The sequence below is a fragment of the Mustela erminea genome, chromosome 2 (genome assembly GCF_009829155.1).
Source record: "Mustela erminea isolate mMusErm1 chromosome 2, mMusErm1.Pri, whole genome shotgun sequence".
Lineage (NCBI taxonomy): Eukaryota > Metazoa > Chordata > Mammalia > Carnivora > Mustelidae > Mustela > Mustela erminea.
This window is the reverse complement of record NC_045615.1, coordinates 118655098-118677658: the sequence shown is the minus strand read 5'-3', so window position 1 is coordinate 118677658 and position 22561 is coordinate 118655098. Positions and strand designations below refer to the sequence as shown.

The 22561-nt window shown below is 38.7% G+C and overlaps 2 protein-coding genes across 5 annotated transcripts in view; one reads left to right on the top strand and one right to left on the bottom strand.

Annotated features, from left to right (window-relative positions):
• Positions 1-22561, bottom strand: part of TBC1D19 (TBC1 domain family member 19) — a 173277-nt gene that overhangs the window by 43462 nt on the left and 107254 nt on the right. For all 4 annotated transcript variants that reach the window (XM_032334035.1, XM_032334036.1, XM_032334034.1 and 1 more), the window contains 2 exons: positions 21488-21562; positions 18185-18247 (listed from right to left, as the gene is read on the bottom strand). In XM_032334035.1, the coding sequence (XP_032189926.1) occupies positions 18185-18247; positions 21488-21562 (138 nt within the window). The remainder of the gene's footprint in view (positions 1-18184; positions 18248-21487; positions 21563-22561) is intronic.
• LOC116584959 (small ubiquitin-related modifier 2-like) lies at positions 10080-10557 on the top strand. Its single transcript, XM_032334038.1, has one exon. The coding sequence runs from the start codon at positions 10270-10272 to the stop codon at positions 10555-10557; it is 288 nt and encodes a 95-aa protein (XP_032189929.1). The 5' UTR covers positions 10080-10269.

The window sequence follows — 22561 nt, the reverse complement described above, 5'->3', positions numbered from 1 at the left end:
TACTGTGTGGCAGGCACTGGTTAAATTTATTGCATGTCACTTGGTAAAATCAATGGGAAAAATAATGCAGACATGAGGGATAATGCACGCACACATGCACAAGTATATACTGGGAGAAGTTTGCTACTTAAATTAGGACCTGAAAGTAGTCAGGAAGAAGTAGTCAGTACTCGGGTAATAAGGCTTTTGGCAGAAGAACAGCTCCTGGGAGCACATAGGTAAGCCTGGAGTTTAAGGGAGAGGTCCAGAAAATGGGGAGTTGTTAGTACATGGGTGATATAAAGATGTGAGAATAGATGAGATCACCAAAGGCAAAGACAAAAAGAAAAAAGAGAACTGAAGACTTATCCTTGGGGTACTCCAGGATAAGACACTGAGAGGAGGAGAAACCAGCCAAGGGGAATGAGAATGCCAGCTAGTAAAACAGAAGAAATCAAAAAGCAAAATATCCTGGAAGAGAAGAGAAGAAAGAGAAGAGATGAGGAGACTGGATGATTCGCCAAATGAGATGAGGAAGAGGAGAGATGGAAACTCAACTAATGGGACTCAGCAATGTGAAGTCACTTGTGACTTTAGTGGAATAGCTGGGCAAAAAAAAAAAAAAGTAATAAAGAAGGATACAAGAGACAACAGGAGGATAGAAATGGAAAACAATACGGATTTTTTTTTTTTTAAAGACATTATTTATTTGAGAGAGAGAGAGAGCACGAGCACAGGCTGCTTGCTTATGACCTGAATCAAAGGCAGACTTGTAACCCACTGAACCACCTAGGTGCCCCAATATCTATGGATTTTTTAAAAGAAGTTTTGCTGAATAAGAAAACAGAGGAATGGGACTGTAGCTGGAAGGACTAGGGATCAAGAAAGATTCTTGCTTCAGGGTGTCTGGGTAGCTCAGTCAGTTAAGTGCCTGACTTCGTTGACCTCTCAGGGTCCTGGGATTGAGCCCTGTATTGGGCTCTCTGCTCAGTGGGGAGTCTGCGTCTTCCTCTACCTCTGCCCCTCCCCCAGCTCATGCTCACTCTGTCTCTCTCAAATAAATAAATCTTTAAAAAAAAAGATTTTTGTTTCATTTTATTTTGCTTTGCTTTTTGGATGAGAGGAATAACAGCATATTTGTATACTGAGAGGAGTGACCCAATAGATACGAGAAAATGGACAATAGAAAAACTAACAACTGCACTGTTGCTGAGTACCTCTTTTGAGGTTAGTGGTCATGAGCATAAAGCACAGCTGATTATCATGGTTGCATGTTTTTCTCTGGCCACATTCAAAAGCATACTGCTGTCACAGAATTGGTAAAGAATTGTATTTAACCAGGGTTAAGGTTTGGTCAGGTCATTACTACTAGACAGTAGGAGGAAGGCAAGGGAGTTGAACATGTATTCAAGAGGAAGTGATTATAATGATGGATAGATCATGGTACTGACATTTCTTTATTTGTCCTCTCTTGTCTATTCACACAGACCTTGCTCTCTAACAGGTGCTCATTAACACTTACCTGAGCCACTGGAGCTGTTCATTGCTGTGCTAATCTCTCCTCACCAGTCACTGTATATAAGTGGTTCATGTGCATTTTTGTTTTTTCCATTCTCCTCCTAATACCTTGCCTTTAAGAACCAGACATTTCTGTTCTGGAGTCACCACTAAACTGTACTACGCCTAGAATTTATGTCTACTTTAACTGTATTTGCATGGAACATTACACAGACTTAGAGCATTTATCAAATTATAACTGTGTATTTGCCTTTCCCTTCATTTTCCACTAAAATGTGAGCTTAATAAAATCCTTTTACGTGGCACCAAACACAGTGCCTGTATCAGAACACACTCAATATAATGTGACATGGATACATGAACAAATGATATATGATTGCCCTTCGGCCTTCCTTAAACTCCATTCAATGGCATTAAAATATCTGTAAGTATAGCATACTCTAATATATCTGTATGGCTGAGTATATGCTAGATAAGCCAAACATAGGATAGAAGATCTGTCACACAAGAGAATGAGTAAATCCCCATGTATTCCCTTTACTATACAGGGATTCTTCCTTATGGATATTTTATATACTTTGGGCCACAAGTTAACTTTTATAGGTTTTCATGATTTCTTAGAACCCCAAAATGATTAAATTACCCAATTTACTTCTGTGGAATAAGGAGCATCTTCTGTATGAACACATTTTAAAGTTGGCAATTTAAAATTTTCAACATCACAAAGTATTTTTAAGAATTTCATGCAAAATAAAAACTAACTAAATTTTGGAACTAAGCTAAACTGAACTAAAAAGTTTACCTCTTACTTGAAGCATTATTTGTATAATAGTGTTGTTGCCTATAAAATTTAGGTAACTAGCATGAGACACTTGGGAACAGTGCCTGGTGTTTCCTTGTAACATAGGCCCAGATTTCCCTTAAAAAGAAAACCTACTGGAGCTTTTCTAATCTATCTATGGACACAGCAATGTCACATGTCATCTAACTTTGTAGTCTAGTCACAAAACTCAATAAATGGCTTAGGACTCAGGGCGTGGCCAGAAATATTAAATTCATTTTATTATCATCAACAATTTCCTCACATAACAGTTATGTAGCTAGACAGTTCTGCCAAAGGAAAGCCTATAATTAACGATTAAAAAACAAAACAAAACTATGCCTTCTCTCTCTCACACACACACATACACGCACATCTATGAATAATTTTTTTCCCAGAGAAAAATCAGAATTCAATTTCTGATAATAGAATATTGTTTTCAATACATACAATTACATATATTTTTACTACATAAAATGAACTTTTCTTTAGTGAGACTAATTATAAAATAAATCATTAAAAGGTATAATCATGGAAAGTGTTTCCTTAACTTATCTGCATAATTCCCCAAGACAAAGCTTATGTATTATAATTATTCTTTTCCTTATTTTATAGGGATAAATATCCACATGAAAGCTTATTTAGTATTATTCCTGAAGTTCTAAGAGTAGCAAAAGCCATGAGATCTATGGCTGAAAAAAATTACATAAAATCTAAAAAAAAAATACAATCGGGACTGGACTATTGATAAGAATAAAAAATAAAAGTTAATGCACACTCCTACAGTATCACTGTCTGTGATATGAATTAATAGCCAACGCTTTACATAAATACCTTAAAATAATTTCAAAACATTTTTAATGTTGTTTTTGTCTCCTTAACTAGGATAGAATGTAAGCCCATCAAAGGTAATATAATTTATGTATAATATAGAGATCAATAAAGATCAATAAATAATTACTGATGATTACTCTGCTTTTCTCAGAGAACACATCCATTGTTCATAAATAATTCTGTTTGTCAGACTTAGAGTCACTTACAAGTTTTCCATGTTTGTGTGGGAAAATGAGTATCTTTCTATATCCCCCCGCTTAGCCATAGGGAATATGTTCCAAGACCCCCAGTGGATGCCAGAAACCACAGGTAGTACAGACCCTGTGTACATATACTATGTTTTTTCTTACATATAAATATTATGATAAAGTTTAGCTTATAAATTAAGCATAATAAGAGATTAAGAACAATAACTCAAAGAAGAACAATTGTAACAATACTCTGCAATGTAAGTTATGTGGATATGGTCTATCTCTCAGAAAAGGTCTTGTACTGTACTCAGCTTTCTTCTTTTTGTGAGTATGTGAGATAGTGAAATGTCTACGTGATGAGATGAAGTGAAGGGAATGATGTAGGCATGTGATGGAGCCTCAGGCTACCATTGACCTTCAGACTATACAGCAGAAGGAGGATCATCTGCTTCTGGACCACGGTTGACTATGGGTAACTGAAACCATGGAAAGCAAAAGTGTGGATAAGCAGGTACCACTGTACCTTCAAGGGTTAATTCTGGAACTTATTTCAAGAAATTGTTACAACTCTCATTTCAAAGGATACCCTTACTGATTCTGTTCACTGAAGGAAGCAGATTTGTTACCTGGCAAGTCCCTTTCACCACCCCTAAAAAGCTTTTGTAATTGTAACTTGAAACTGACAATCCTCTTCTCCCCAGTCACCAAAGGGGATGAAATTGTCAACTTTACACTTTCTCTTTATACTTTACCCACACGCTGAAGTAGAATAGTCAACATGTTATAAATCATGTCATTACCGATCTTTAGTTGATTTTATAATATATTTATTCCTGTGTTTAGTGTTGTAACAATTTCATGTTTCAAATAATTTGCACAGGAAGGACCAAAAAATTTAACAAGTTAAATTAAAAATTTTGCCAAGCAGTAGATATTTAGTTTGTTTGGTTTCATTTGTTTTATATCTTTAATATTGAGTAACATTAACTGATCTGTTTCCTTTAGGAGTGAGTTCACAAAAAGGATCTATCACATCTAAACCTAAACTCAACTTAAGGAAATCTTGAGCCCTGTATAACGACAGCCAATAATTCCTAAAATTAAGACTTCAGATAAAAGAAGAAATCTTCCTTCTCAACAATGAAAAAAAAAAATCAAACCGCATCAATGGAAAAACATATGATGTTAAGATAAGCATTTTCATTCAGTATCTACAGCATGGTATGCACTGGGACTAACACTGAGGACCAAAACACTATGGAATTTATATAGGAGAGACAATCTTAAATAATCAAGCCATAAGAAGAGCTATAAATATAAGGCATGAAAAGTACTACATAGTACCTTAAAAGCACACTTCAGATGGTCATGACCCTGTTGTGTGTGTTTGTGTAGGGAAGTAAGGTGTAGGTCAGGGAAGGTATATGTCAGGAACTGATATTTTAGCTGAGAGCTAAGGGAAAAATGGGAATTTACTTGGTGAAGAGGAGAGGGTAACGTCTGTCACATCAAAGGAACTGTAGATCTGATGGCCCTGGGGTAGAAAGGAACACAGGGAACTTGAGGAGTGAAACAATCAGTAGTTGGAACACACTGGGCCAGAGAGTTCAGGACAGAGGTAAGCAATGCAGCAGGGGAGCTGGGCCAGGCATGTAAGGTCATATAGGCCCCATGAGGGATTCTGGTCTTTCTTGGTTTTAATCATACAAGTGGCATGAATTGATTGGTGTTTTTAAAAGACCACTCTGGGCAATCAGCTAAGAAAAAGAAACAAAAGACATCTGAATAGGCAGAAAAAAAAAGTCTTATTTGTAGAGACAGGGAAACTGAGGGGACCCCATGAGAAAAAAGAGTTGCTTTATTTTTTCCCCTTTGCTTCTTTTCCGGCTTCTATTCTTACTAGGACCTGCACCCCTGCTCTATGCATGCCTTAATGTATGTCCTCCTCATAAGGGATGAAGGGTTAATGATTTCTTTGGAGGCTTCCAGCCTGACAGATACCATCTAAGGAATGACCAGGTGAGGCCATCATGTGCATATTCCAGACCACTGTCACTGAGCACCTTGACACTAAAACCTTCTGGCTCTAGGGAATAAGTGACTATGATGGACACTCGGACCCTGTCCTTGTTTTGACCAGTTCCTGGATGCCTGAGAAGACACGTGTTCCAGACCACAACGTCAATAAAAACCCGGGGCCCCAAACACAGGCTCCCTTGTTTCCTCTCGGAGGTTCCCAGACACTATCTGATCTGCTCACTCTCTCTCTTTCAGTAAACTCTGCTTTTGCCTCCTGCTGGTTCGAGTTTGATTTCCATCCCGCGTGCCGCCAAGGACCTTCTTGGCTGGTCCTAAGGACTCCCTCTGGGTCCTCAGACCCAGCTTGCCTGCATCATCTTGGAGACCATAAAAGGACCCACAGAGGAACATCGGTAACCCCCAGATTGAGTCTGCGAAGCACAACTTGTCTTTTGGGAACTGGTAAGTTCCTCCTCTTGGGAACAGAGCTAGTTTAATGTTGATGTAATTTTTGTCTCTGTGCTTCTCGTTTTCCTCCTTCATTCTCCAGGAGGAAGAAAAACTGGGAAAACTGGTCTGTGAGGCTGCGTTTCTTACTCCCCACTCTCTCTGTGCTCTGAAACTTTTTACTCTGGCTTTCAGACAACTTCAAGGCTATTAGTTGTCATGGGGGACTGAGTCACTCAGCTCTAAAGAAAAGGGACACTTGTTCCTTCCCGCCGAAAGGTGTTCTGAGACAACTAAGGACCAAGGGGAGTATCAGAGATTATTTGAGACAGGTGTGGTCCCATAGAAAAACTTCTGCCCAACCATGGTAATCAATTTTTGGCTCACTCAGGGATATGCAGGCATGTGTGTGCACGTGTGCGCACACACACACACACACACACACACACACACACACACACACAATAAAGAGTGGTCCTGGTGTCTCCAGTGGCAGTGGGTTTTCAGCTTATAGGGATAAGACACATGGCATCTTGTTGGATAAGGGAGGAGAAATGTGGCAAACTAGAATCTTTTGCACCCTTTTGCTCAATATGCCAGACCCTATCACTCCTCTACACCTGTATCTATCCCTCTGAATTTTTGCCTTTTTCACCCACTGTTCACCCCATCATTGAGGAATTACATTGTCTGACCATAGTATTCAGCATTAGCAGACTTCTCTATCCTTAAGAGATTATCTTTCCTTTTGGTTTCTAGGAAACTCCATGGCTTCTGATTCATTTGGCTGGGGCCACTGTAGCCAATGACTTTTTCCTCTGCCTTAGATCTCTGGCATTCTGAACAATATTATCCTAGAATCTTATCCTCCCTGTGCCCTAATCTGATTCCTTGCTTACAGTCCTAAATGGGAGCAAGAATGAGCATTCCCACAGATTCCCATTTGTTTCTTACATGATTAGGCACAATTTATGCTGAGAAGTTGAAAAAGAAGTTAATATTCTACTGTAATGGGGCTTGGTCCCAGAATCACTTGGGGACCAAGAAACCCAGCCTGCAAATGGGATTTTCAATTACAGTACCATTTTACAGCTTGATTTATACTGTAAGAGGGAAAGGAAATTGAATGAAGTACCTTCTGGGTTACCTTTAAGGCCCTGTATCAGGACCCCAAAGGACAATGTAGTTTGCATGGCCTGAGTTCCTAAATCAGTGGAGGCACTTGACATCCTGGAACTGATTTTGATGTTTGATCTGACTTGGGGGAAACCTGCAGACCTTATCATCTCATTGCTGCACTTTAGAGGAGGGAATGAGACCATGCATAGTTAAGCCAGTTAATTCAATAAAGTAAGGAAAGAAACTCAAGGAAAGGATGAAAATCCAGCTTTCTTTAGAGGCTCTCTGGTGGAGGCTTTCCAGAAGTATACCAATACAGATGCCAATTCTCCAGAAGAGCAGTCACTGTTCACTGCATTTTATCCTGCAATCTACAGTAGATATCAGGGGGAAATGACCAAAGGCAAATGGTGGGCCTCAAACTCCTATGAACCAATTATTGGATATGGCTTTTGCTGTCTTTAATAATAGAGACAGGGCAGAGAAGGAGAACAAGTTTGTCCAACATAAATACCATGCCCAACTTTTGGCCACAGCACTGGTGATCACTGTATATGGAAACCTGTGAAGCCGGACTTGGGCAAAGGCACACCAGAGCCCCCCGCTCACAAAAGGCTGGGTCTCAATCAATATGCCTTCAGTAAGATGGACAGTCACTGGAAAAAGGATCATCCCCATCTTAGAAGGAAGGTGGGTTCAGTCCCAAAACTTTTGCTGGCCAAAGTTATGGAAGACTGAAGGGTCCTGAGCTCTCCCTATGACTCTTCCTGAACATCTCAACATAATATACCAAGAGCCTCGGGCCATCTCTGATGGGGAAAGTAAGGATATTGAGTTTTTATTGGACACAGGAGCCATTTACTCTGTCCTGACTCAGCCTAATGGGCTTCTACCCCAGCACTCCTGTATAGTTACTGGAATAGATGGATGGCCACAGGTGGAACAATCTACTTGTCCACTAGCTTGTGGCATGGGCTGTCTCTTGTTTTCACATAGCTTTCTCCTGACACCTGAATGCCCTACTCCCTTACTGGGAGCAACTCACTTGTTAAGCCACAAGCTATCATCCAAATAGGACTGACAGACCCAAATGTAGACAAAACAAAGTTTATAATGATAATGGCCTGAACATGCAAGTGGTAAATAACATTTATGTGCCAGACAGTATACCATCCCATATTGCAATCAGAGTAATGCCCAATGTATGGGAAACAGAAGTTCCCAGGTGAGCCAATGATGTTTTACCCATTGTTATCTCCCTAAGACAACATGTAGAATATTCTTAGAATACCTAAAAAGGTATTCAGCCTCTAATTAAGAAATTTTTGAAATATGGGTTATTAACTTCTTGTCAGTCACCTGCAATATCCCCATTCTACCGGTTAAGAAGCCAAATGGGAAGTACTGTTTTACCCAGGATTTGAGCGCAATTATGGAGGCAATGATTTCTATTCATCCTATAGTCCTTAACCCTTAATACTATACTGACACAAGTTCCTCCAGATGCAAATTAGTTTATGGTATTAGACTTAAAGGATGCTTTCTTCTGCATATCAGAACACACTGACTCCCCATTGCTTTTTGCTTTTGAATGGACTGATCCTGATACTTGTGAGACCTCTCAGCTGATCTGGACAGTGCTGCCTCAGAAATTCACAGACAGCCCAGATTTGTTTGGGAATGCATTAAAAAAGGGAATGGCGGGGGGAGCAGGGGGATTTACAACTGATTAATGGAACTCTACTCCAATATGTGGGTGATATATTGACTGCCAGCCCAACAAAAGAGGATTCTGATGAAAACACAACCCTCACCCTTAACTTCTCAGGACAATGGGGATAGAGTACCTCTCCAAAAAACCCAGACTTCTAAGGAGAAGGTTCAATATCTGGGCTATGTCCTCACTCCAGGGGCACAGACACTGGCCCAGAACAGAAAAATCAGCCATACTGAATATTTTAATACCTCAAGCAAAAAGGCAATTGAGAACCTTCTTAAGTGTGGTAGGCTTTCGTTGCATTTGGATTCCAGCCAAACTCCTTTATAAAGCATTGGAAGGTAGTGATTTAGAACCCGTGGAATGAAATGATGACTGCCACCAAGCCTTCAAAGGTATGAAAGAAAAACTGAGCACTGTTCCTATCTTGGGCTCCCAAACAGGAAAAACCCTTCACCTCATATGTGTGAGAAAGAAAAAGAATAGCTTTGTGTGTCTCAGCTCAAACATTCAGACCCATTCCTAGACTAGTAGCTTCTTTCTCTAAACAATTAGTTCTGTTAGCAGAAGGATGGCCAGAATGTTTATGAGCAGTGGCTGTGACTGCCCACCTAGTTGGAGAAGCTAGCATATTTACTCCAGGAAAACATCTGGATATCAGGATTCCATATCAAGTCCAAGGGGTTTTAGAAGCCAAAGGGCACAAATCCTTAAAAGGAGAGAGATTAGTGAGGTATCAGGCTCTCCTCCTTGACACCCCTGATGTAACTAACCCTCCAGGTGTGTGGAGGCTTAAACCCAGCTACCCTATTACCTGATGAAGGCAAGCAGGAGCTTCTAACCCACTCCTGTGCAGACACCGAACAACACATGTATTCAGGAAAGCCTGATTTAAAGGACAACTCTCTGCCCAATCCAGAGGCCGAATGGTTTACAGATGGAAATAGCTTCATGCATGAAGGAACCAGAAAAATTGGATATGCTATTGTCAGCCTACAGAATATAATTGAGGCAAAATCTTTCCCTCCCCATACTTCAGCACAAAAGCCCAAACTGATTGCTTTAATCTGAACACTACAGCTAGATAAAGGGTTAAAGTTAAAGATATATCCTGATTCTAAATATGGCTTCTTTATTTCATGCCCATGCAGCCATCTGGAAAAAAGGGATACTATCAAATTCAAAAAGCTCCCTATGAAACACAAAGAGAAAATTTTAACATTATCAGAGGCTATACAGCTTCCTTGGGAGGGGGCAGTTATACATTGTACAGGACACCAAACAGACCAAACCATAATGAGTACAGGAAATGATTTTGTGGATAGAATAGCAAAAGGGGCAGCAAGGAAGAAAGAGCTTGCTACACAGGTTTTAGCTTCCAGAAGGTCCTTTGCAAGAAAGAAACCCAAAGTATACTCCCTCTGAGGCTCAATGGGCCTCACAAAAGGGATCTGAAATCGACTGGGATGGTATATATTAAATAACAAATATGTACTTCCCAAGGCACTCCAATGGAGAAGAATTAAGCCTTCTTCTGCCACTCCTGGTGCTGCTTGTGTGCTCGCTCGGTGTGGACCTGGCCCCTCTCTGGTGAAGCAGCAGCTGAGGAGACTCCAGTGCTCGTCATGGCCGAGGAAAAGCCCAAGGAAGAAGTCACGACTGAGAACAGCAATCATATTCATTTGAAGGTGGCGGGGCAGGATGGGTCTATGGTGTACTTTAAGATTAAGAGGCATACGCTACTTAGTAAACTGATGAAAGCCTACTGTGAACGACAGGGTCTGTCCATGACGCAGGTCAGGTTCCGATTTGACGGGCACCCGATCAAGGAAACAGACACGCCAGCGCTGCTGGAGATGCAGGATGAAGATATAATCGATGTGTTCCAGCAGCAGACAGGAGGCATATGCTAAAAAGGGAACTCGCTACTTTATTCCAGGACTCCATTCCTCCTGACCAAGAAGACATTCTCAGTTAGAAAACTGCAATTTGGTCCCATCACACCCTGACTACTGCGGTACAGTTTTCTCTATTCTTACATTTTCTCCTGCCTCATTCCCTTGGTGGACATAAAGTAATCAGATATGTGCACAAGCACATTACCCCCCCGCCCACTTTTTTTTTTTTTTTTTTAGCTAAATGGCCAATGGTATGTTTTGATCGGCATCAAATGGAGACGGGATGGGGAAAATACTGGTTCTGTGAGAATACCCCCTCCTTCCGAAATTCATGGCATGCTCAGTCAGCTCTTAACTTTATATTCCAGCAAGTTGTTTTGTTTTCACAGTTTAACAAAAAAAGAACAACAAAGACATCTTTGCTTGTTTGATTGGAGAATTTTGATGTTTTTCATTTAGCATTGTAAAACCAAGGACAATTTTATAACTTTTTTGTATGTAGCTGTTACATGTTAAGACGATCTGTCTTTAAGTGGGGATAGATTACTCTAAAAGAAATGAATCCGAGATTGTTTTCCTGTCAAGTCAAGCATCTTGTTGTTTAAATAAACTTCTTGTGTAAAATGAAAAAGAAAAGAAAAGAGAAGGAAAGAAGAGAAAAGAACGAAGTAAATCCATGACTCCACTCAGAAGTTACCAGAGCATGTGAGATTTGTGTCAGAAATGACCCAAGGTCCTATCCTATGCCTTCCCTCTTAATTAAGTCAGTTCAGCTTAGAAGAACTTACCATGGGGAAGACTGGCTAACTGACTTCACTCAAATGCCACCTTCTCTGGGATCTAACTATCTGCTGGTTTATGTGGGTACGTTGACAGGGTAGATAGGGACCTTCTCTATTAGGACAGACAGGACTTTAGAGGTTTCTAAGATCTTATTAAAGGAAGTCATACTTAGGTTTGAATTTCTCTGGAGTTTGCAAAGTGATAATGGACCCTCTTTAGCTGTTAAAATAACACAACAATTATCAGTGACTCAGTGATCATCTGTCTTGGAGGCCTCAATCTTCAGGAGAAGTGGGCAAAATGAACGACATCTTTAAATGAACTTCGGCAAAACTCTGCCAAACTCCTGGAACATGGTGTAGGTGTTGCTGATTACTTTTCTAACACTAAAAGTGGCTCCAAAGGGGAGTCTTAGATTGAACCCCTTTTTGCAATAACATACGGAAGACCTTTTCTCATTGCAACTTTATGGTTTGCTGAGGAACCCAATCACATTTTAAAATATATTACTAGTCTGGGTAAAGCACTAGTCTCTCCAAAAGTATGGGAATAAAGAGTACTTCCAAACCCCGCTGAAGACAAACAGTCTGTGCCAATGCCATCAGGGAGCAAGATATCATTAAAAACATGGAGAAAGGGGTCACCAGAAGGTCAGCTCAAACCAAGGTGGGAATGGCCCTATCCACTTTGACTCAGCACCCCCAGAGCAGTACAGCTTAAAGGTATCTTTAGCTGAGTTCACTTGTCCAGAATCAAACCTGTCTCCCCTGAGTCTCTGCAGGAGCCAACGCTGATACTGCCTCCATGGGAAGAAAGGGACACACATGCCTGTGAGCCTGTCAACGAATTAAACTGTCTTTTCAAGAAAATACCTGCTGCAGTGTCTACCTGAAGCTCCTAGCATCCATCCACGCCTGAGAACCTGAGGAAAAGACTAAAATTGCTGCTCTGACGGACCAATAAGTAAGGCTCGATGGCACTTTTAAAATCTTTCACTTTTCTGAATTTACTCTTTACTTACCTATCTCTAGGTAGAACTACTGGCCCCAATTTATTTTTGCATTGGGCTCAACACTATGCTGACAGTTTACAGAAAAGTTCCTGCTGGATTTGTGGCCTCCTCCCTTTATCCAGCACCTCAGGCCTCCCATGGTGGGTTTCTCCTTTACAAGGCACAGACTGGCAATACTTACACCAATATGTAAAGGATATGGTTCTCCATCCAGATTCAAGCATATACAGGGACATCTCTATCACTAACAGAAATGTTTCTTGTTGGCCTATGGTAAACACTACCTGGAATTCTCCAGGCCATAAAAGACCTTTTTCCTACCACCAGACTGTCAAAATCATGACTGAATATGCCAGCTCTAAGATTGAAAATAAGAACGCATTGTGGGCAACAAGTCAGTCTAATAATATGAGATACACTGAGGATGGTTATTTTCAAGTATGGGATGAATTTATGTGGCTTACTCCGACCATAGGCCAATTAAACCGGAAAGCTCTTTTATGTTGGGAGCAAAGAAATCATTCCTATGATGCCTGGCCTAATAGCACCCGTAAATTAGGATGGCTCCCCCCAGAAGTCTGTACCCATACCATTGTTTTACAAGCAACTGATTGGTTTGCTACTGACTGGATGAGACGACCAGGAATCAGATGGTTAGCACCTAATGGAACTCAATGGCTATGTGGCACAAATTTGTGGCCGTGGCTACCCCCTGGATGGTTAGGGCGCTGTACCCTGGGCTTTCCCTGGATACAAGGGAAAATGCGTAAAAATTTACCTATGCCTGCAAATTATCCCCATTTACTCCATCGCTGGACACGGTCAGTCTTCCACTGGTATGATCACCTATTAGGTATTTTCCTGCCCCATGTAGGAATAGAAGATATAATGTGGCACGTAGAGGCCCTCACAAACTATACCAGACATGCCCTTAATGATACTATGCTGGCAATCGGGCTATTAAATTCTGAAGTTACATTAATGAGAAAGGCTGTATTACAAAATAGGATGGCCTTAGACATAATAACAGCAGCTCAAGGAGGAACGTGTGCTATCATTAAGACTGAATGTTGTGTATATATCCCAGATAACTCAGCTAATGTATCTAAACTTTTATCAGACATGAACATCCAAATTAAAGAAATGTCTGACTCCTCTAGTTCCCTCAATGATTGGATTTATTCCTGGTTTAGTGGAAATATATGGTCTTGGTGGAAAAAACTTCTTTTAGTAGTAGTAGCAATAATTCTGCTAGGGTTTTTTCTTTGCTGTGGGAGCTATTGTTGTTGCATGTTCTGCATAAATATGTCAGAAAAATTATCAGAACGGATATTCTTTAGGAGGCGTTCGCGGCCTCACGAACAGCTCTGACAATCTACAAGTAGGGACCCTTCATTTAATTGGGATTTTTATGCGTTCCGATAGGCAGGGTCTACAATCCCTTTCAGCCTGAAGAAGCTACAGAAGATGAGACCTTCGCCCTTCAACACCCCTTAAGAATAGGAGTATGAGGGGCACCTGGGTGGCTCAGTGGTTTAAGGCCTCTGCCTTTGGCTTGGGTCATGATCCCAGGGTCCTGGGATCGAGCCCCATATCAGGCTCTCTGCTTGGCAGGGAGCCTGCTTCCTCCTCTCTCTTTCTCTCTCTGCCTGCCTCTCTGCCTACTTGTGATCTTTGTTTGTCAAATAAACAAATGAAATCTTTAAAAAAAAAAAAAAAGAAGAAGAATTGGAGTATAAAAATCCCATACCAGGGAATGAGACAGGGAAATCAAAGGGGTCCCATGAGGAGGGGAAAGAAAAAAAAAAAGTTAGTTTCTTTTTCCCCTTTGCTTCTTTTTTTGTCTTCTATTCTTGCTAGAACCTGCACCCTGCCCTATACATACCTTAATGTATGTCCTCCTTGTAAGGGGCAGAGTTAATGATTTCTCTGGAGTCTTCCAGCACGACAGATATTATCTAAGGAATGACCGGGTGAGGCCATTATGTGTACATTATAGACCACTGCCACCAACACCCCGATGCCAAGACCCCTGGCTCCAGGGAATAAGTGACTTATGATGGACACCTGAACCCTGTCTTCATTCTGATCAGTTTCTGGATGCCTGAGAAGACACATGCACCACACCACAATCATCAATAAAAACCTCAGATCCCAAGCAAAGACTCCCTCTTTTCATTTCTGAATCACCCAGATTCTCCATCTGTATCTGTTCTCTCAACCTTCAATAAACTCTGCTTTCACCTCCTTCTGGCTCATGTTTGATTTCCATCCTGTGTGAAGCCAAGGACCAGCTAAAAGGGTCTGAGTCCTCAGACCCAGCCCACCTGCATCAATGTGAACGAATAAATATAAAAATCCTAAAGATGCCACCAACAAGCTGCTAGAACTAACTAATCAACCAATTCAGTAAAGTTGCAGGATATAAAACCAACACCAGGAAACAGCTGCACTTCTTTTTTTAAAATACGTTTATTTGAGAAAGAGAGAGAGCATAAGAGAATGGGAGAGGGAGAAGAAGAGGGAGAAAGGAGACTCCTGGCTGAGCAGGGAGCCCAACACAGGGCTCAGTCCCAGGACCCTGAGATCATGCCCTGAGCTGAAGGTAGACACTTAACCAACTGACCCACCCAGGTGCTCAACGGCTGCATTTCTATACACTAATAACAAAACAGTTAAAACACACACACACACACACACACACACACACACACACACACACACACAATAATCCCATTCACAATAACATACAAAAGAATAAGATACTAAGGAATAAATTTACCTAAGGAGGGAAAGATTTTTTACACTGATAAATGTAAGACTTTGATGAAACAAACTGAAGAAGACACAAATGGAAATGAAAAATCCCTGTTCATGGATCAGTAAAAATAACATTGTTGAAATACTGATAACCCAAAAGCCATCTACAGATACAATGGAATCCCTATCAAAATTCCAGTGGCATTTTTCACAGAAATAGAAAACCTGATCCTAAAACTTTGTATAAAGATGAAGGACCCCGAATAGCTAAGGCAGTCTTGAGAAAGAACAACAAAGCCAGAGGCATTACACTTCCTGATTTCAAACTACACTTCGAAGCTACAGTAATCAAAACATATGGCACTGGCATAAAAACAGACACAGAGACCAATAGAACAGAATCAAAGAACACAGAAATAAACTCCTGCATATATAGTCAAGTCATATTTGACAAGGGAGCTGAGACTACTCAATGCAGAAAGGATAGTACTTCAATAAATGGTGCTGGGAAAACCAAATAATGACATACAGAAGAATGGAATTAGACCCCTGTTTTACATCACTCACAAAAATAAACTTAAAATGAATTAAAGACTTAAATTTAAGACCTGACCATAAATCTTCTAGAAGAAAACATAGAGAAAATCTCCTTGACATTGGTCTTGGCAATGGTTTCCTGGATATAATGTCAAAATCACAAGGAACAAAAGCAAAAATAAATAAGTGAGATTCCATCAACCGTGAGTTTGCTTATTTGTTTACTGACTTGGTTGGAATATTTTATTGAAGTTAATTTCTCACACAGTGTGAAGCCTCTGATGTATGTCAGAGGGCACAGCCTTGCCTATGCAGTCATTCCTCAATAACAAGTTTTAAAAGGGCTCTTCTAATTGTCTCCCTCTCTCTGACCTCTCTGCTAAGCTTTCTGCCCCTGCCTGTATCACAACCAGATGTTAAGCTCCACTAACTGCTAGGTGATGCTCTACTGTTTTCAACAATGTTCTTGGGCATAAATCGTACCACAGTGTGACACAATTAAATTTTGAATCCTTTACTGAAGTCATTTTTGAAGCCAGTCTTTGAAATTTGTTCCTACCCCGGCAAGGCTCTTTCCAGCTGTCTTTTTCTCTGGTCTCTCTGGTAAAGTAGGTGGCTTGTAGTTTTAGCTCATTACCCTTATGAAGCTAATTGCCTCCTCTTAATTGCTTATTGGTAAAATCTCCATTGTTTTAAGAAGCCCATTAAGCTTGAACTTTCCCACATTCCATTTAAGGTCAGTTCTTTGTGGACAGCTTCATTAGTCTCTTTTCTTATGTCCCTGGACAAAATCTCTTGAGTGACTGCTCTGGAACTAGGGGTAGGGACAGTGGCCCACTTCTGATTTCTGAGAAGGGCACTGGTTGGCTACAGTAACTTCTAGTGTTCTCAGCTTGCCTCTCCCAGTGAGGAACTACCACCCTATAAGCAAATTGGGGTGAGGGAAGTGGGGCTCCAGTATTCTCAGCCTATTGAGAGCAGGTGGAGCATTTGGGGTAGATGCCTGCTCCATGAGTGGAGGCTAGGTGGAAGAAGGGAGCTTATGACTTCTTGGCAGCAATATTCTGGAATTTAGCATCTGCAACAAAGAGCTAAAGGATATGAGAAATACTAGCTACGTACACCTTCTGTAGAGCTACTGTAGCCCTTGACTGGAAGTTAGAGGAAAAGGGAGCCCCATCTTCTCGGTCACACTCAGATGAATTGAAGCTTCTGTCTTGCTGATCTGGGGGTGAGGGGAAGGAGAGAGTGATTTGGCTCAAGTGCCACAGACTGTTCTTCCTGGGACTTAGTAGCTTCTCTTGAGCAATTTTCTTCTCTTTTCTTTCTTTCTTTTTTTTTTTTTCTCTGATTTGATATATAGCCTTAGGACCATTTTCAGATACTTAAAATGTTTCTGTTTTTAAAATAATTTTCACCAGTTATGGTTCTTCTGCTGGGGATGGTTCCATGCAACTCTTCTAAAAGTGATAGCATACATTCAATTTTCTTAAGTTTAGAGGTAATCAATAAAATAACAATCTATAAATGAAATTCAGAATTTAACTGATTACTAACAATTAGACACTGGGGTATAATACTGGTGCCATAAGTAAATAAACTTTCAGATTTTTGTATTTTCTAAATTTTAATTAATAACTGACTTTATATTAAAAATAGAATTTTAAAACATTATTTTTTAAACTAAAAAATATAATCACATATGTGAAATCATTAAAATCCTCTTAAATTTGTTTCTAGATTATTTTAAACTTTAATTTTATCAATGAAGTCTTTGGATTTCAGTTCTTTGAATGAATGATTAATTAAACCTTGAGAGATTCTTTTCTAACTCTTTTTCTTATATAGATGCATACTACTACCACTATTACTAACAGAAATCTGCTAATCCAAACAGCTGGAACTGATTTATATTTAATCAAGCTGAAATTACTTTGTGAAAACTAGATATTTATACCATGACATTTATATTGACACTCAAAATAAAATTATTAATATCTATGTGTGATCTTTTAAAAAAGAATACCATCTAGGCAATTCTTTAGAAATTATACATTTTCTACTTATGATAAAATGTTTTAATTTTAGTAGATATGAAAAAGACTTAGGTAAGGACCAAAACATCTACAACATCAGTACATGAAATGATCAAAGAATAATCAAGACACCTCAAATAGATTTCAAAACATTTAATTATTTATTCAATACTTTTAATAGAAAAGTGTCATGTAAAATGCTTTTTCTAAATATCTTGGGTTCCCTTAAGTATGAATTTAATACCCAATATAAGGCTCTGTGCCTATACCTCTCTTGGTCATAGCAAATATGACCAAAAGAAACAGTCCAAACACTCATTTGAGAACTCTTAATCTCCCACACAATTCCACATAAGAATAAACGTTAACCTTATTCTAAACTTAGAATATTTGATAAAAAACCAATGTGGCTTAGATTTCAGGAGATTCAGTTAAAAACAGAGATACCTCCTCAAGTATGCTGAGTTAGAGCACTTAAAACAAGGACATTATATATTTTGATTTTTTGTCTTACCTGATACAAATAATCTTCAAATACAAAATAATAATCATCGTTGCTTGCTGTCAACTTCACATCCTATAATTAAAGGTAGAGAGCACAGAAAAGAACCTAAAGGAGTATGTCTATAGTACTATGACATAAATGCATTATCTAGAAATAATACTGTAATGATTTTACTTATGTATGATTATAAATGTGTCAGATATCATCACTGCTATAAATTTACTTGACTAATACACGTGACACATTATTGGACCTCAATTGTTCACAACTTTTTAGGTTCCATTAGCAATTCCTTATTATTTATTTTAATCTTTATCTTCTTTAGTCGGATTTTTTAGTGTCTTAAAGTTGGAAAAGCAGATATATCACAACAACCAGAAGAAACCATAACAAGTTAGCTCTAAGTTACTGTTTCAAAATCATCATCTACTGTTCAAGTTCACATTCTTGCCATTACCTTGAAATACCAAACATCTTTCACATGACAGTGATTATTCATTTGCAAGTCATTGCATATTACCCAACGAACAACTGCTACCTTCAAAAAGTCTATAATCACACCAACAAGAAAACATATGTAGTAGAAATATGGGAACAGTTAGAAAGAAAAATTAAAGAAATCCAAGATAATATTGCTCAATCTACAAATTTCAACCAGGGTATTGAGCAAAGCAGCAATCAAGGGAGGATGAAATGAATCATGGATGATCCTGGAGGGAGTGAATATGTGCTAAGTCTAGAAAAATTTAAAGACACAAATTAAAAGAAAAGAAAGGGGTCAGTCTTCTAAATCAGAAGATAATACAGGTAGAGATAGAGATCATGCATTCTCAATAGGGATGACACTACCTCCAAGGGGGTGAGAATTAGCTCTCTGAGGCCAAAAAATTTCATTATTACAATGGTTTATAGACCTCTAAATCTTACTCTTTGGTATTATTTTTTTATATTAGAGAAAAATTAATTTTTCTCTTTAGGGAGCTAATAATGAAGAAAAGGTCGAGAAACTCTGGTATAAACTGTCAGGTTATAGTAGGTGGTGCAAAACTGTAGAAAGTGTGGACACGAGGCAACTTTGTGGGAAAAAAAAATTCAGTCCAGAGAGAACAATTTAATAATTTAGCTTAGGGAGGGTTTGGTGATGTTCTAAATTTAGTATTGCCTTGTTCCATCCATTCCTTCAACCAATAACATAATTTTGTTTTATTTTCAGTTAAATTAAAATTTAGTCTTTGCCACAGGGAGCTTTAATGAAACTTCAAATAATTTTTTTAAAATGCCCATTCCTTCAAAAGCTGACTTTAATAACATTTGGAATTGCTCCAAAAAGATCAGCAAAGCTCAACACACTCAAGTCAGGAACAACCAGAGACAGATATCTTCCTGAAAATACTCATGCTATATGGACAGTCAGGATTGATTCTACTAACTTACAATTAATTTTTCAAATACAAACTGTTTACCTCTTCCTTTACTGATTCAAACTGAAATTCATCTTGGCAGCAAAGAGAATTCTCATGCTAGCCCCTCCTGACTTTCTGAACTTCTTTTTGAGTCTTCTTTCGTTTGAATAGAAAAAGCGGTTGAAAGGTCTCAGAGTCCTGAAAATCTCTTTGGCTAGTGCTAAAATAATCCCCTGAGCGTGACTAACTGACCTCAGTTAACAATAGTATCTATGATCCAAACCTATGTAAAACTTCTGAGAGAGTCAAGACTTTGCTTCCTGTAGTGAATAGTGATTTAAAAAGTATGATTGTGAAGTCAGATTATCTACACTCAAATCTTGACTTTGCTACTTATTATGTGAATTTAGCTAATTAATCTTTCTTTACTTCAGCTCCCTCCATACATAAAATGGTAAAAGAAGAGTACTTCCTATTTTGCTATAACACATGTCAGTATGTGGCTGGGGGGTAAGGGAACAATATATGCTATAACATGGAAATTGTGTTGGTTCATATGCAACTTTTCTTTTAACAGAGTTGCCAAAATTGCAAGAGTAGAACTAGAACCTTTGGCAAGAAAGGAAAAATGCCTTTTGCTCAGCGGCTGCACAGGAATGAACCTTTATAATTATATTTCAAGAAAATTAAAAATAAATGACCATATGAGGGGCTCTCTCTTCAGACAGGCACACCCCTGGCCTACACATCTCCTAGCTGCTGTACTTCCTCTTGTGCCCACCTTAACAGCAGCCCCAGGGGCCCAGCACATCACTTCCATCTGCATTCTGTTAGCATTTCTACTTCTTTATATTTGTACATTTTTAGTAACCTCCTGCAGGAGTAGCCTGCTGGAGCTGTCCAATTCATCTTCCAAACTATCAATAATTGTTTTTGTTAGTATTCTGGTTATAAAATTGCAAAAGTTACCCCAACACTATTTTTCCCAGGAGCTCTATTATCTTTAATGTATGATTTTACTGAACATATGGCTTTTTCTCAGGGGGAAAAATGCATTAATCTATAAATGATACCTAAATGCTGGTATCTGATACTCTTAAGATAGCTTTCAGGATCAAGGACAATCTATATGAAGAGTTTGGAACACTGTATGGCACATGGTAGATAGTCACTAAATGCCAATTGTTATTAGCCTTGGTCAAGTTCTACCCATAAAAATCTTCAGGTCTTCAATGTGTTTTCTCTCTCCCATTTTTGAGGCCTGAAATAATATGCCCTTCTTCCCTATCTTTCAAGTCCTAAATTAAAAATCCAAGTCTTTTATTAATGTAGAATCAGGCATATCCTATTCCATGCTTATACTATCTATATCTCAACATTCAACTCAGTATCAGATACCTGGAACAAAAACTCAGTGTATACCTATCATAAAACTTGACATGTGCTTGACCAGATGTCCAAAACTATAAAAAAATTAAAAATAAAAATGAATTCAATGCAAGAGAATAAGCAAGTAGCCCCTAAAGAATCATTAGATAAATAAGATAAAAATATTAGTCTAATTTTGACTCTGAAAAATAGTCTTATTTTTCCAGTTGCATTTTTATTTGGTTTGTGTGGAAAACTTGAATTTACTGGAAAAAGGAATGTTTATCATCCTTTTAATCAAAAAAAATGGGAGTATCAGGAAAGAATCATGAGGACAGTTTCAAAGGGAAGGAGGATAATACTGACTGAAGACTAAATATTTTGAAAATGAACCTTACCTTACAGGTACAATGATCACTTAAAATTATTTTTAAGATTAACATGTATTATCATACAAAGTATAGGTCCTATATGTTAAAGACTCACAATGATTGTTTAATGATATTACTGAAGTGAATAAACTGTGTACACCTTTACTTACTTTATAGATTAGACTGTCCACCAAAAGGTCATGTTGTATTACATTGGTCTTAAGCTGCTCATAATACAAGATATCCTAGATTTAAAAGTAAGACAAACACACAAAATTAAAGGTCAGTCACATTTATAAAGTCAGCCTCAAATTTTAATAAATAATATTCATTAATAGTATCATAAACACCAAGAGGACTTCATTTTATTCACTTCTATATTCTCCATGCCTGGCCAATAGTAGATACTCAATAAATATACCTAATCCTATTACTTAGGATAAGAATTGGGGACCTGGTGGGTATTTAATCAATGTTTGCTAAACTGATTACCTATTATTTAATAGCAAATACAGTAATATTTATTAATTATTAGATGTCAGAAACTGTTTTACCCACCATACATATTAACTCATTTAATCCCATACCAATAAAATAGTTCAGTGATTATTCTTCCCGATTGTATTTGAGAAACAGACCCAGAGAAGAAAGCAACTTGCTATCAAAGGCCACAAAAGTAGTAAGAGTTGATTCCAAGAAACCTGGCCTGGAATCTATACAGAAACCCAGAAGGACACTCCATATTGCTTTCCTAATATCTAAATTATTATAAAATAAAATCCCAGCAAGTAAAAGCAATCACATAGCATATGAAAGTCAGTTTTTTTTAAATATTAGAATATGGTCCCATAACATCATAAAATCTGATTAACACTATGTAGTGAAAAGATTAGGCTAATTTTTTTTTTTTACAGATTTTATTTATTTATTCGACAGGCAGAGATCATAAGCAGGCAGAGAGGGAGGCAGAGACAGAGGAGGAAGCAGGCTCCATGCGAAGCAGAGAGCCCGATACGGGGCTCCATCCCAGGACTCTGGGATCATGACCTGAGCCGAAGGCAGAGGCTTTAACCCACTGAGCCACCCAGGTGCCCCTAAGCTAATGTTTAATTTAATAGATAATAGGATATAGAAGACAGAGAGGGAAGATGGAAAGGAGGGAAAAAAGGGGGAAAAGAAAAATAGCAAAGGAGGGAGGGAGAGGGAAGAAGGATTTGAGATTATAATCCAGTTAAGCATCAGGT

Bases quoted from the DNA above. Each gene is read 5' to 3' on its own strand.
- LOC116584959 (XM_032334038.1), top strand. From the start codon at position 10,270: ATGGCCGAGGAAAAGCCCAAGGAAGAAGTCACGACTGAGAACAGCAAT.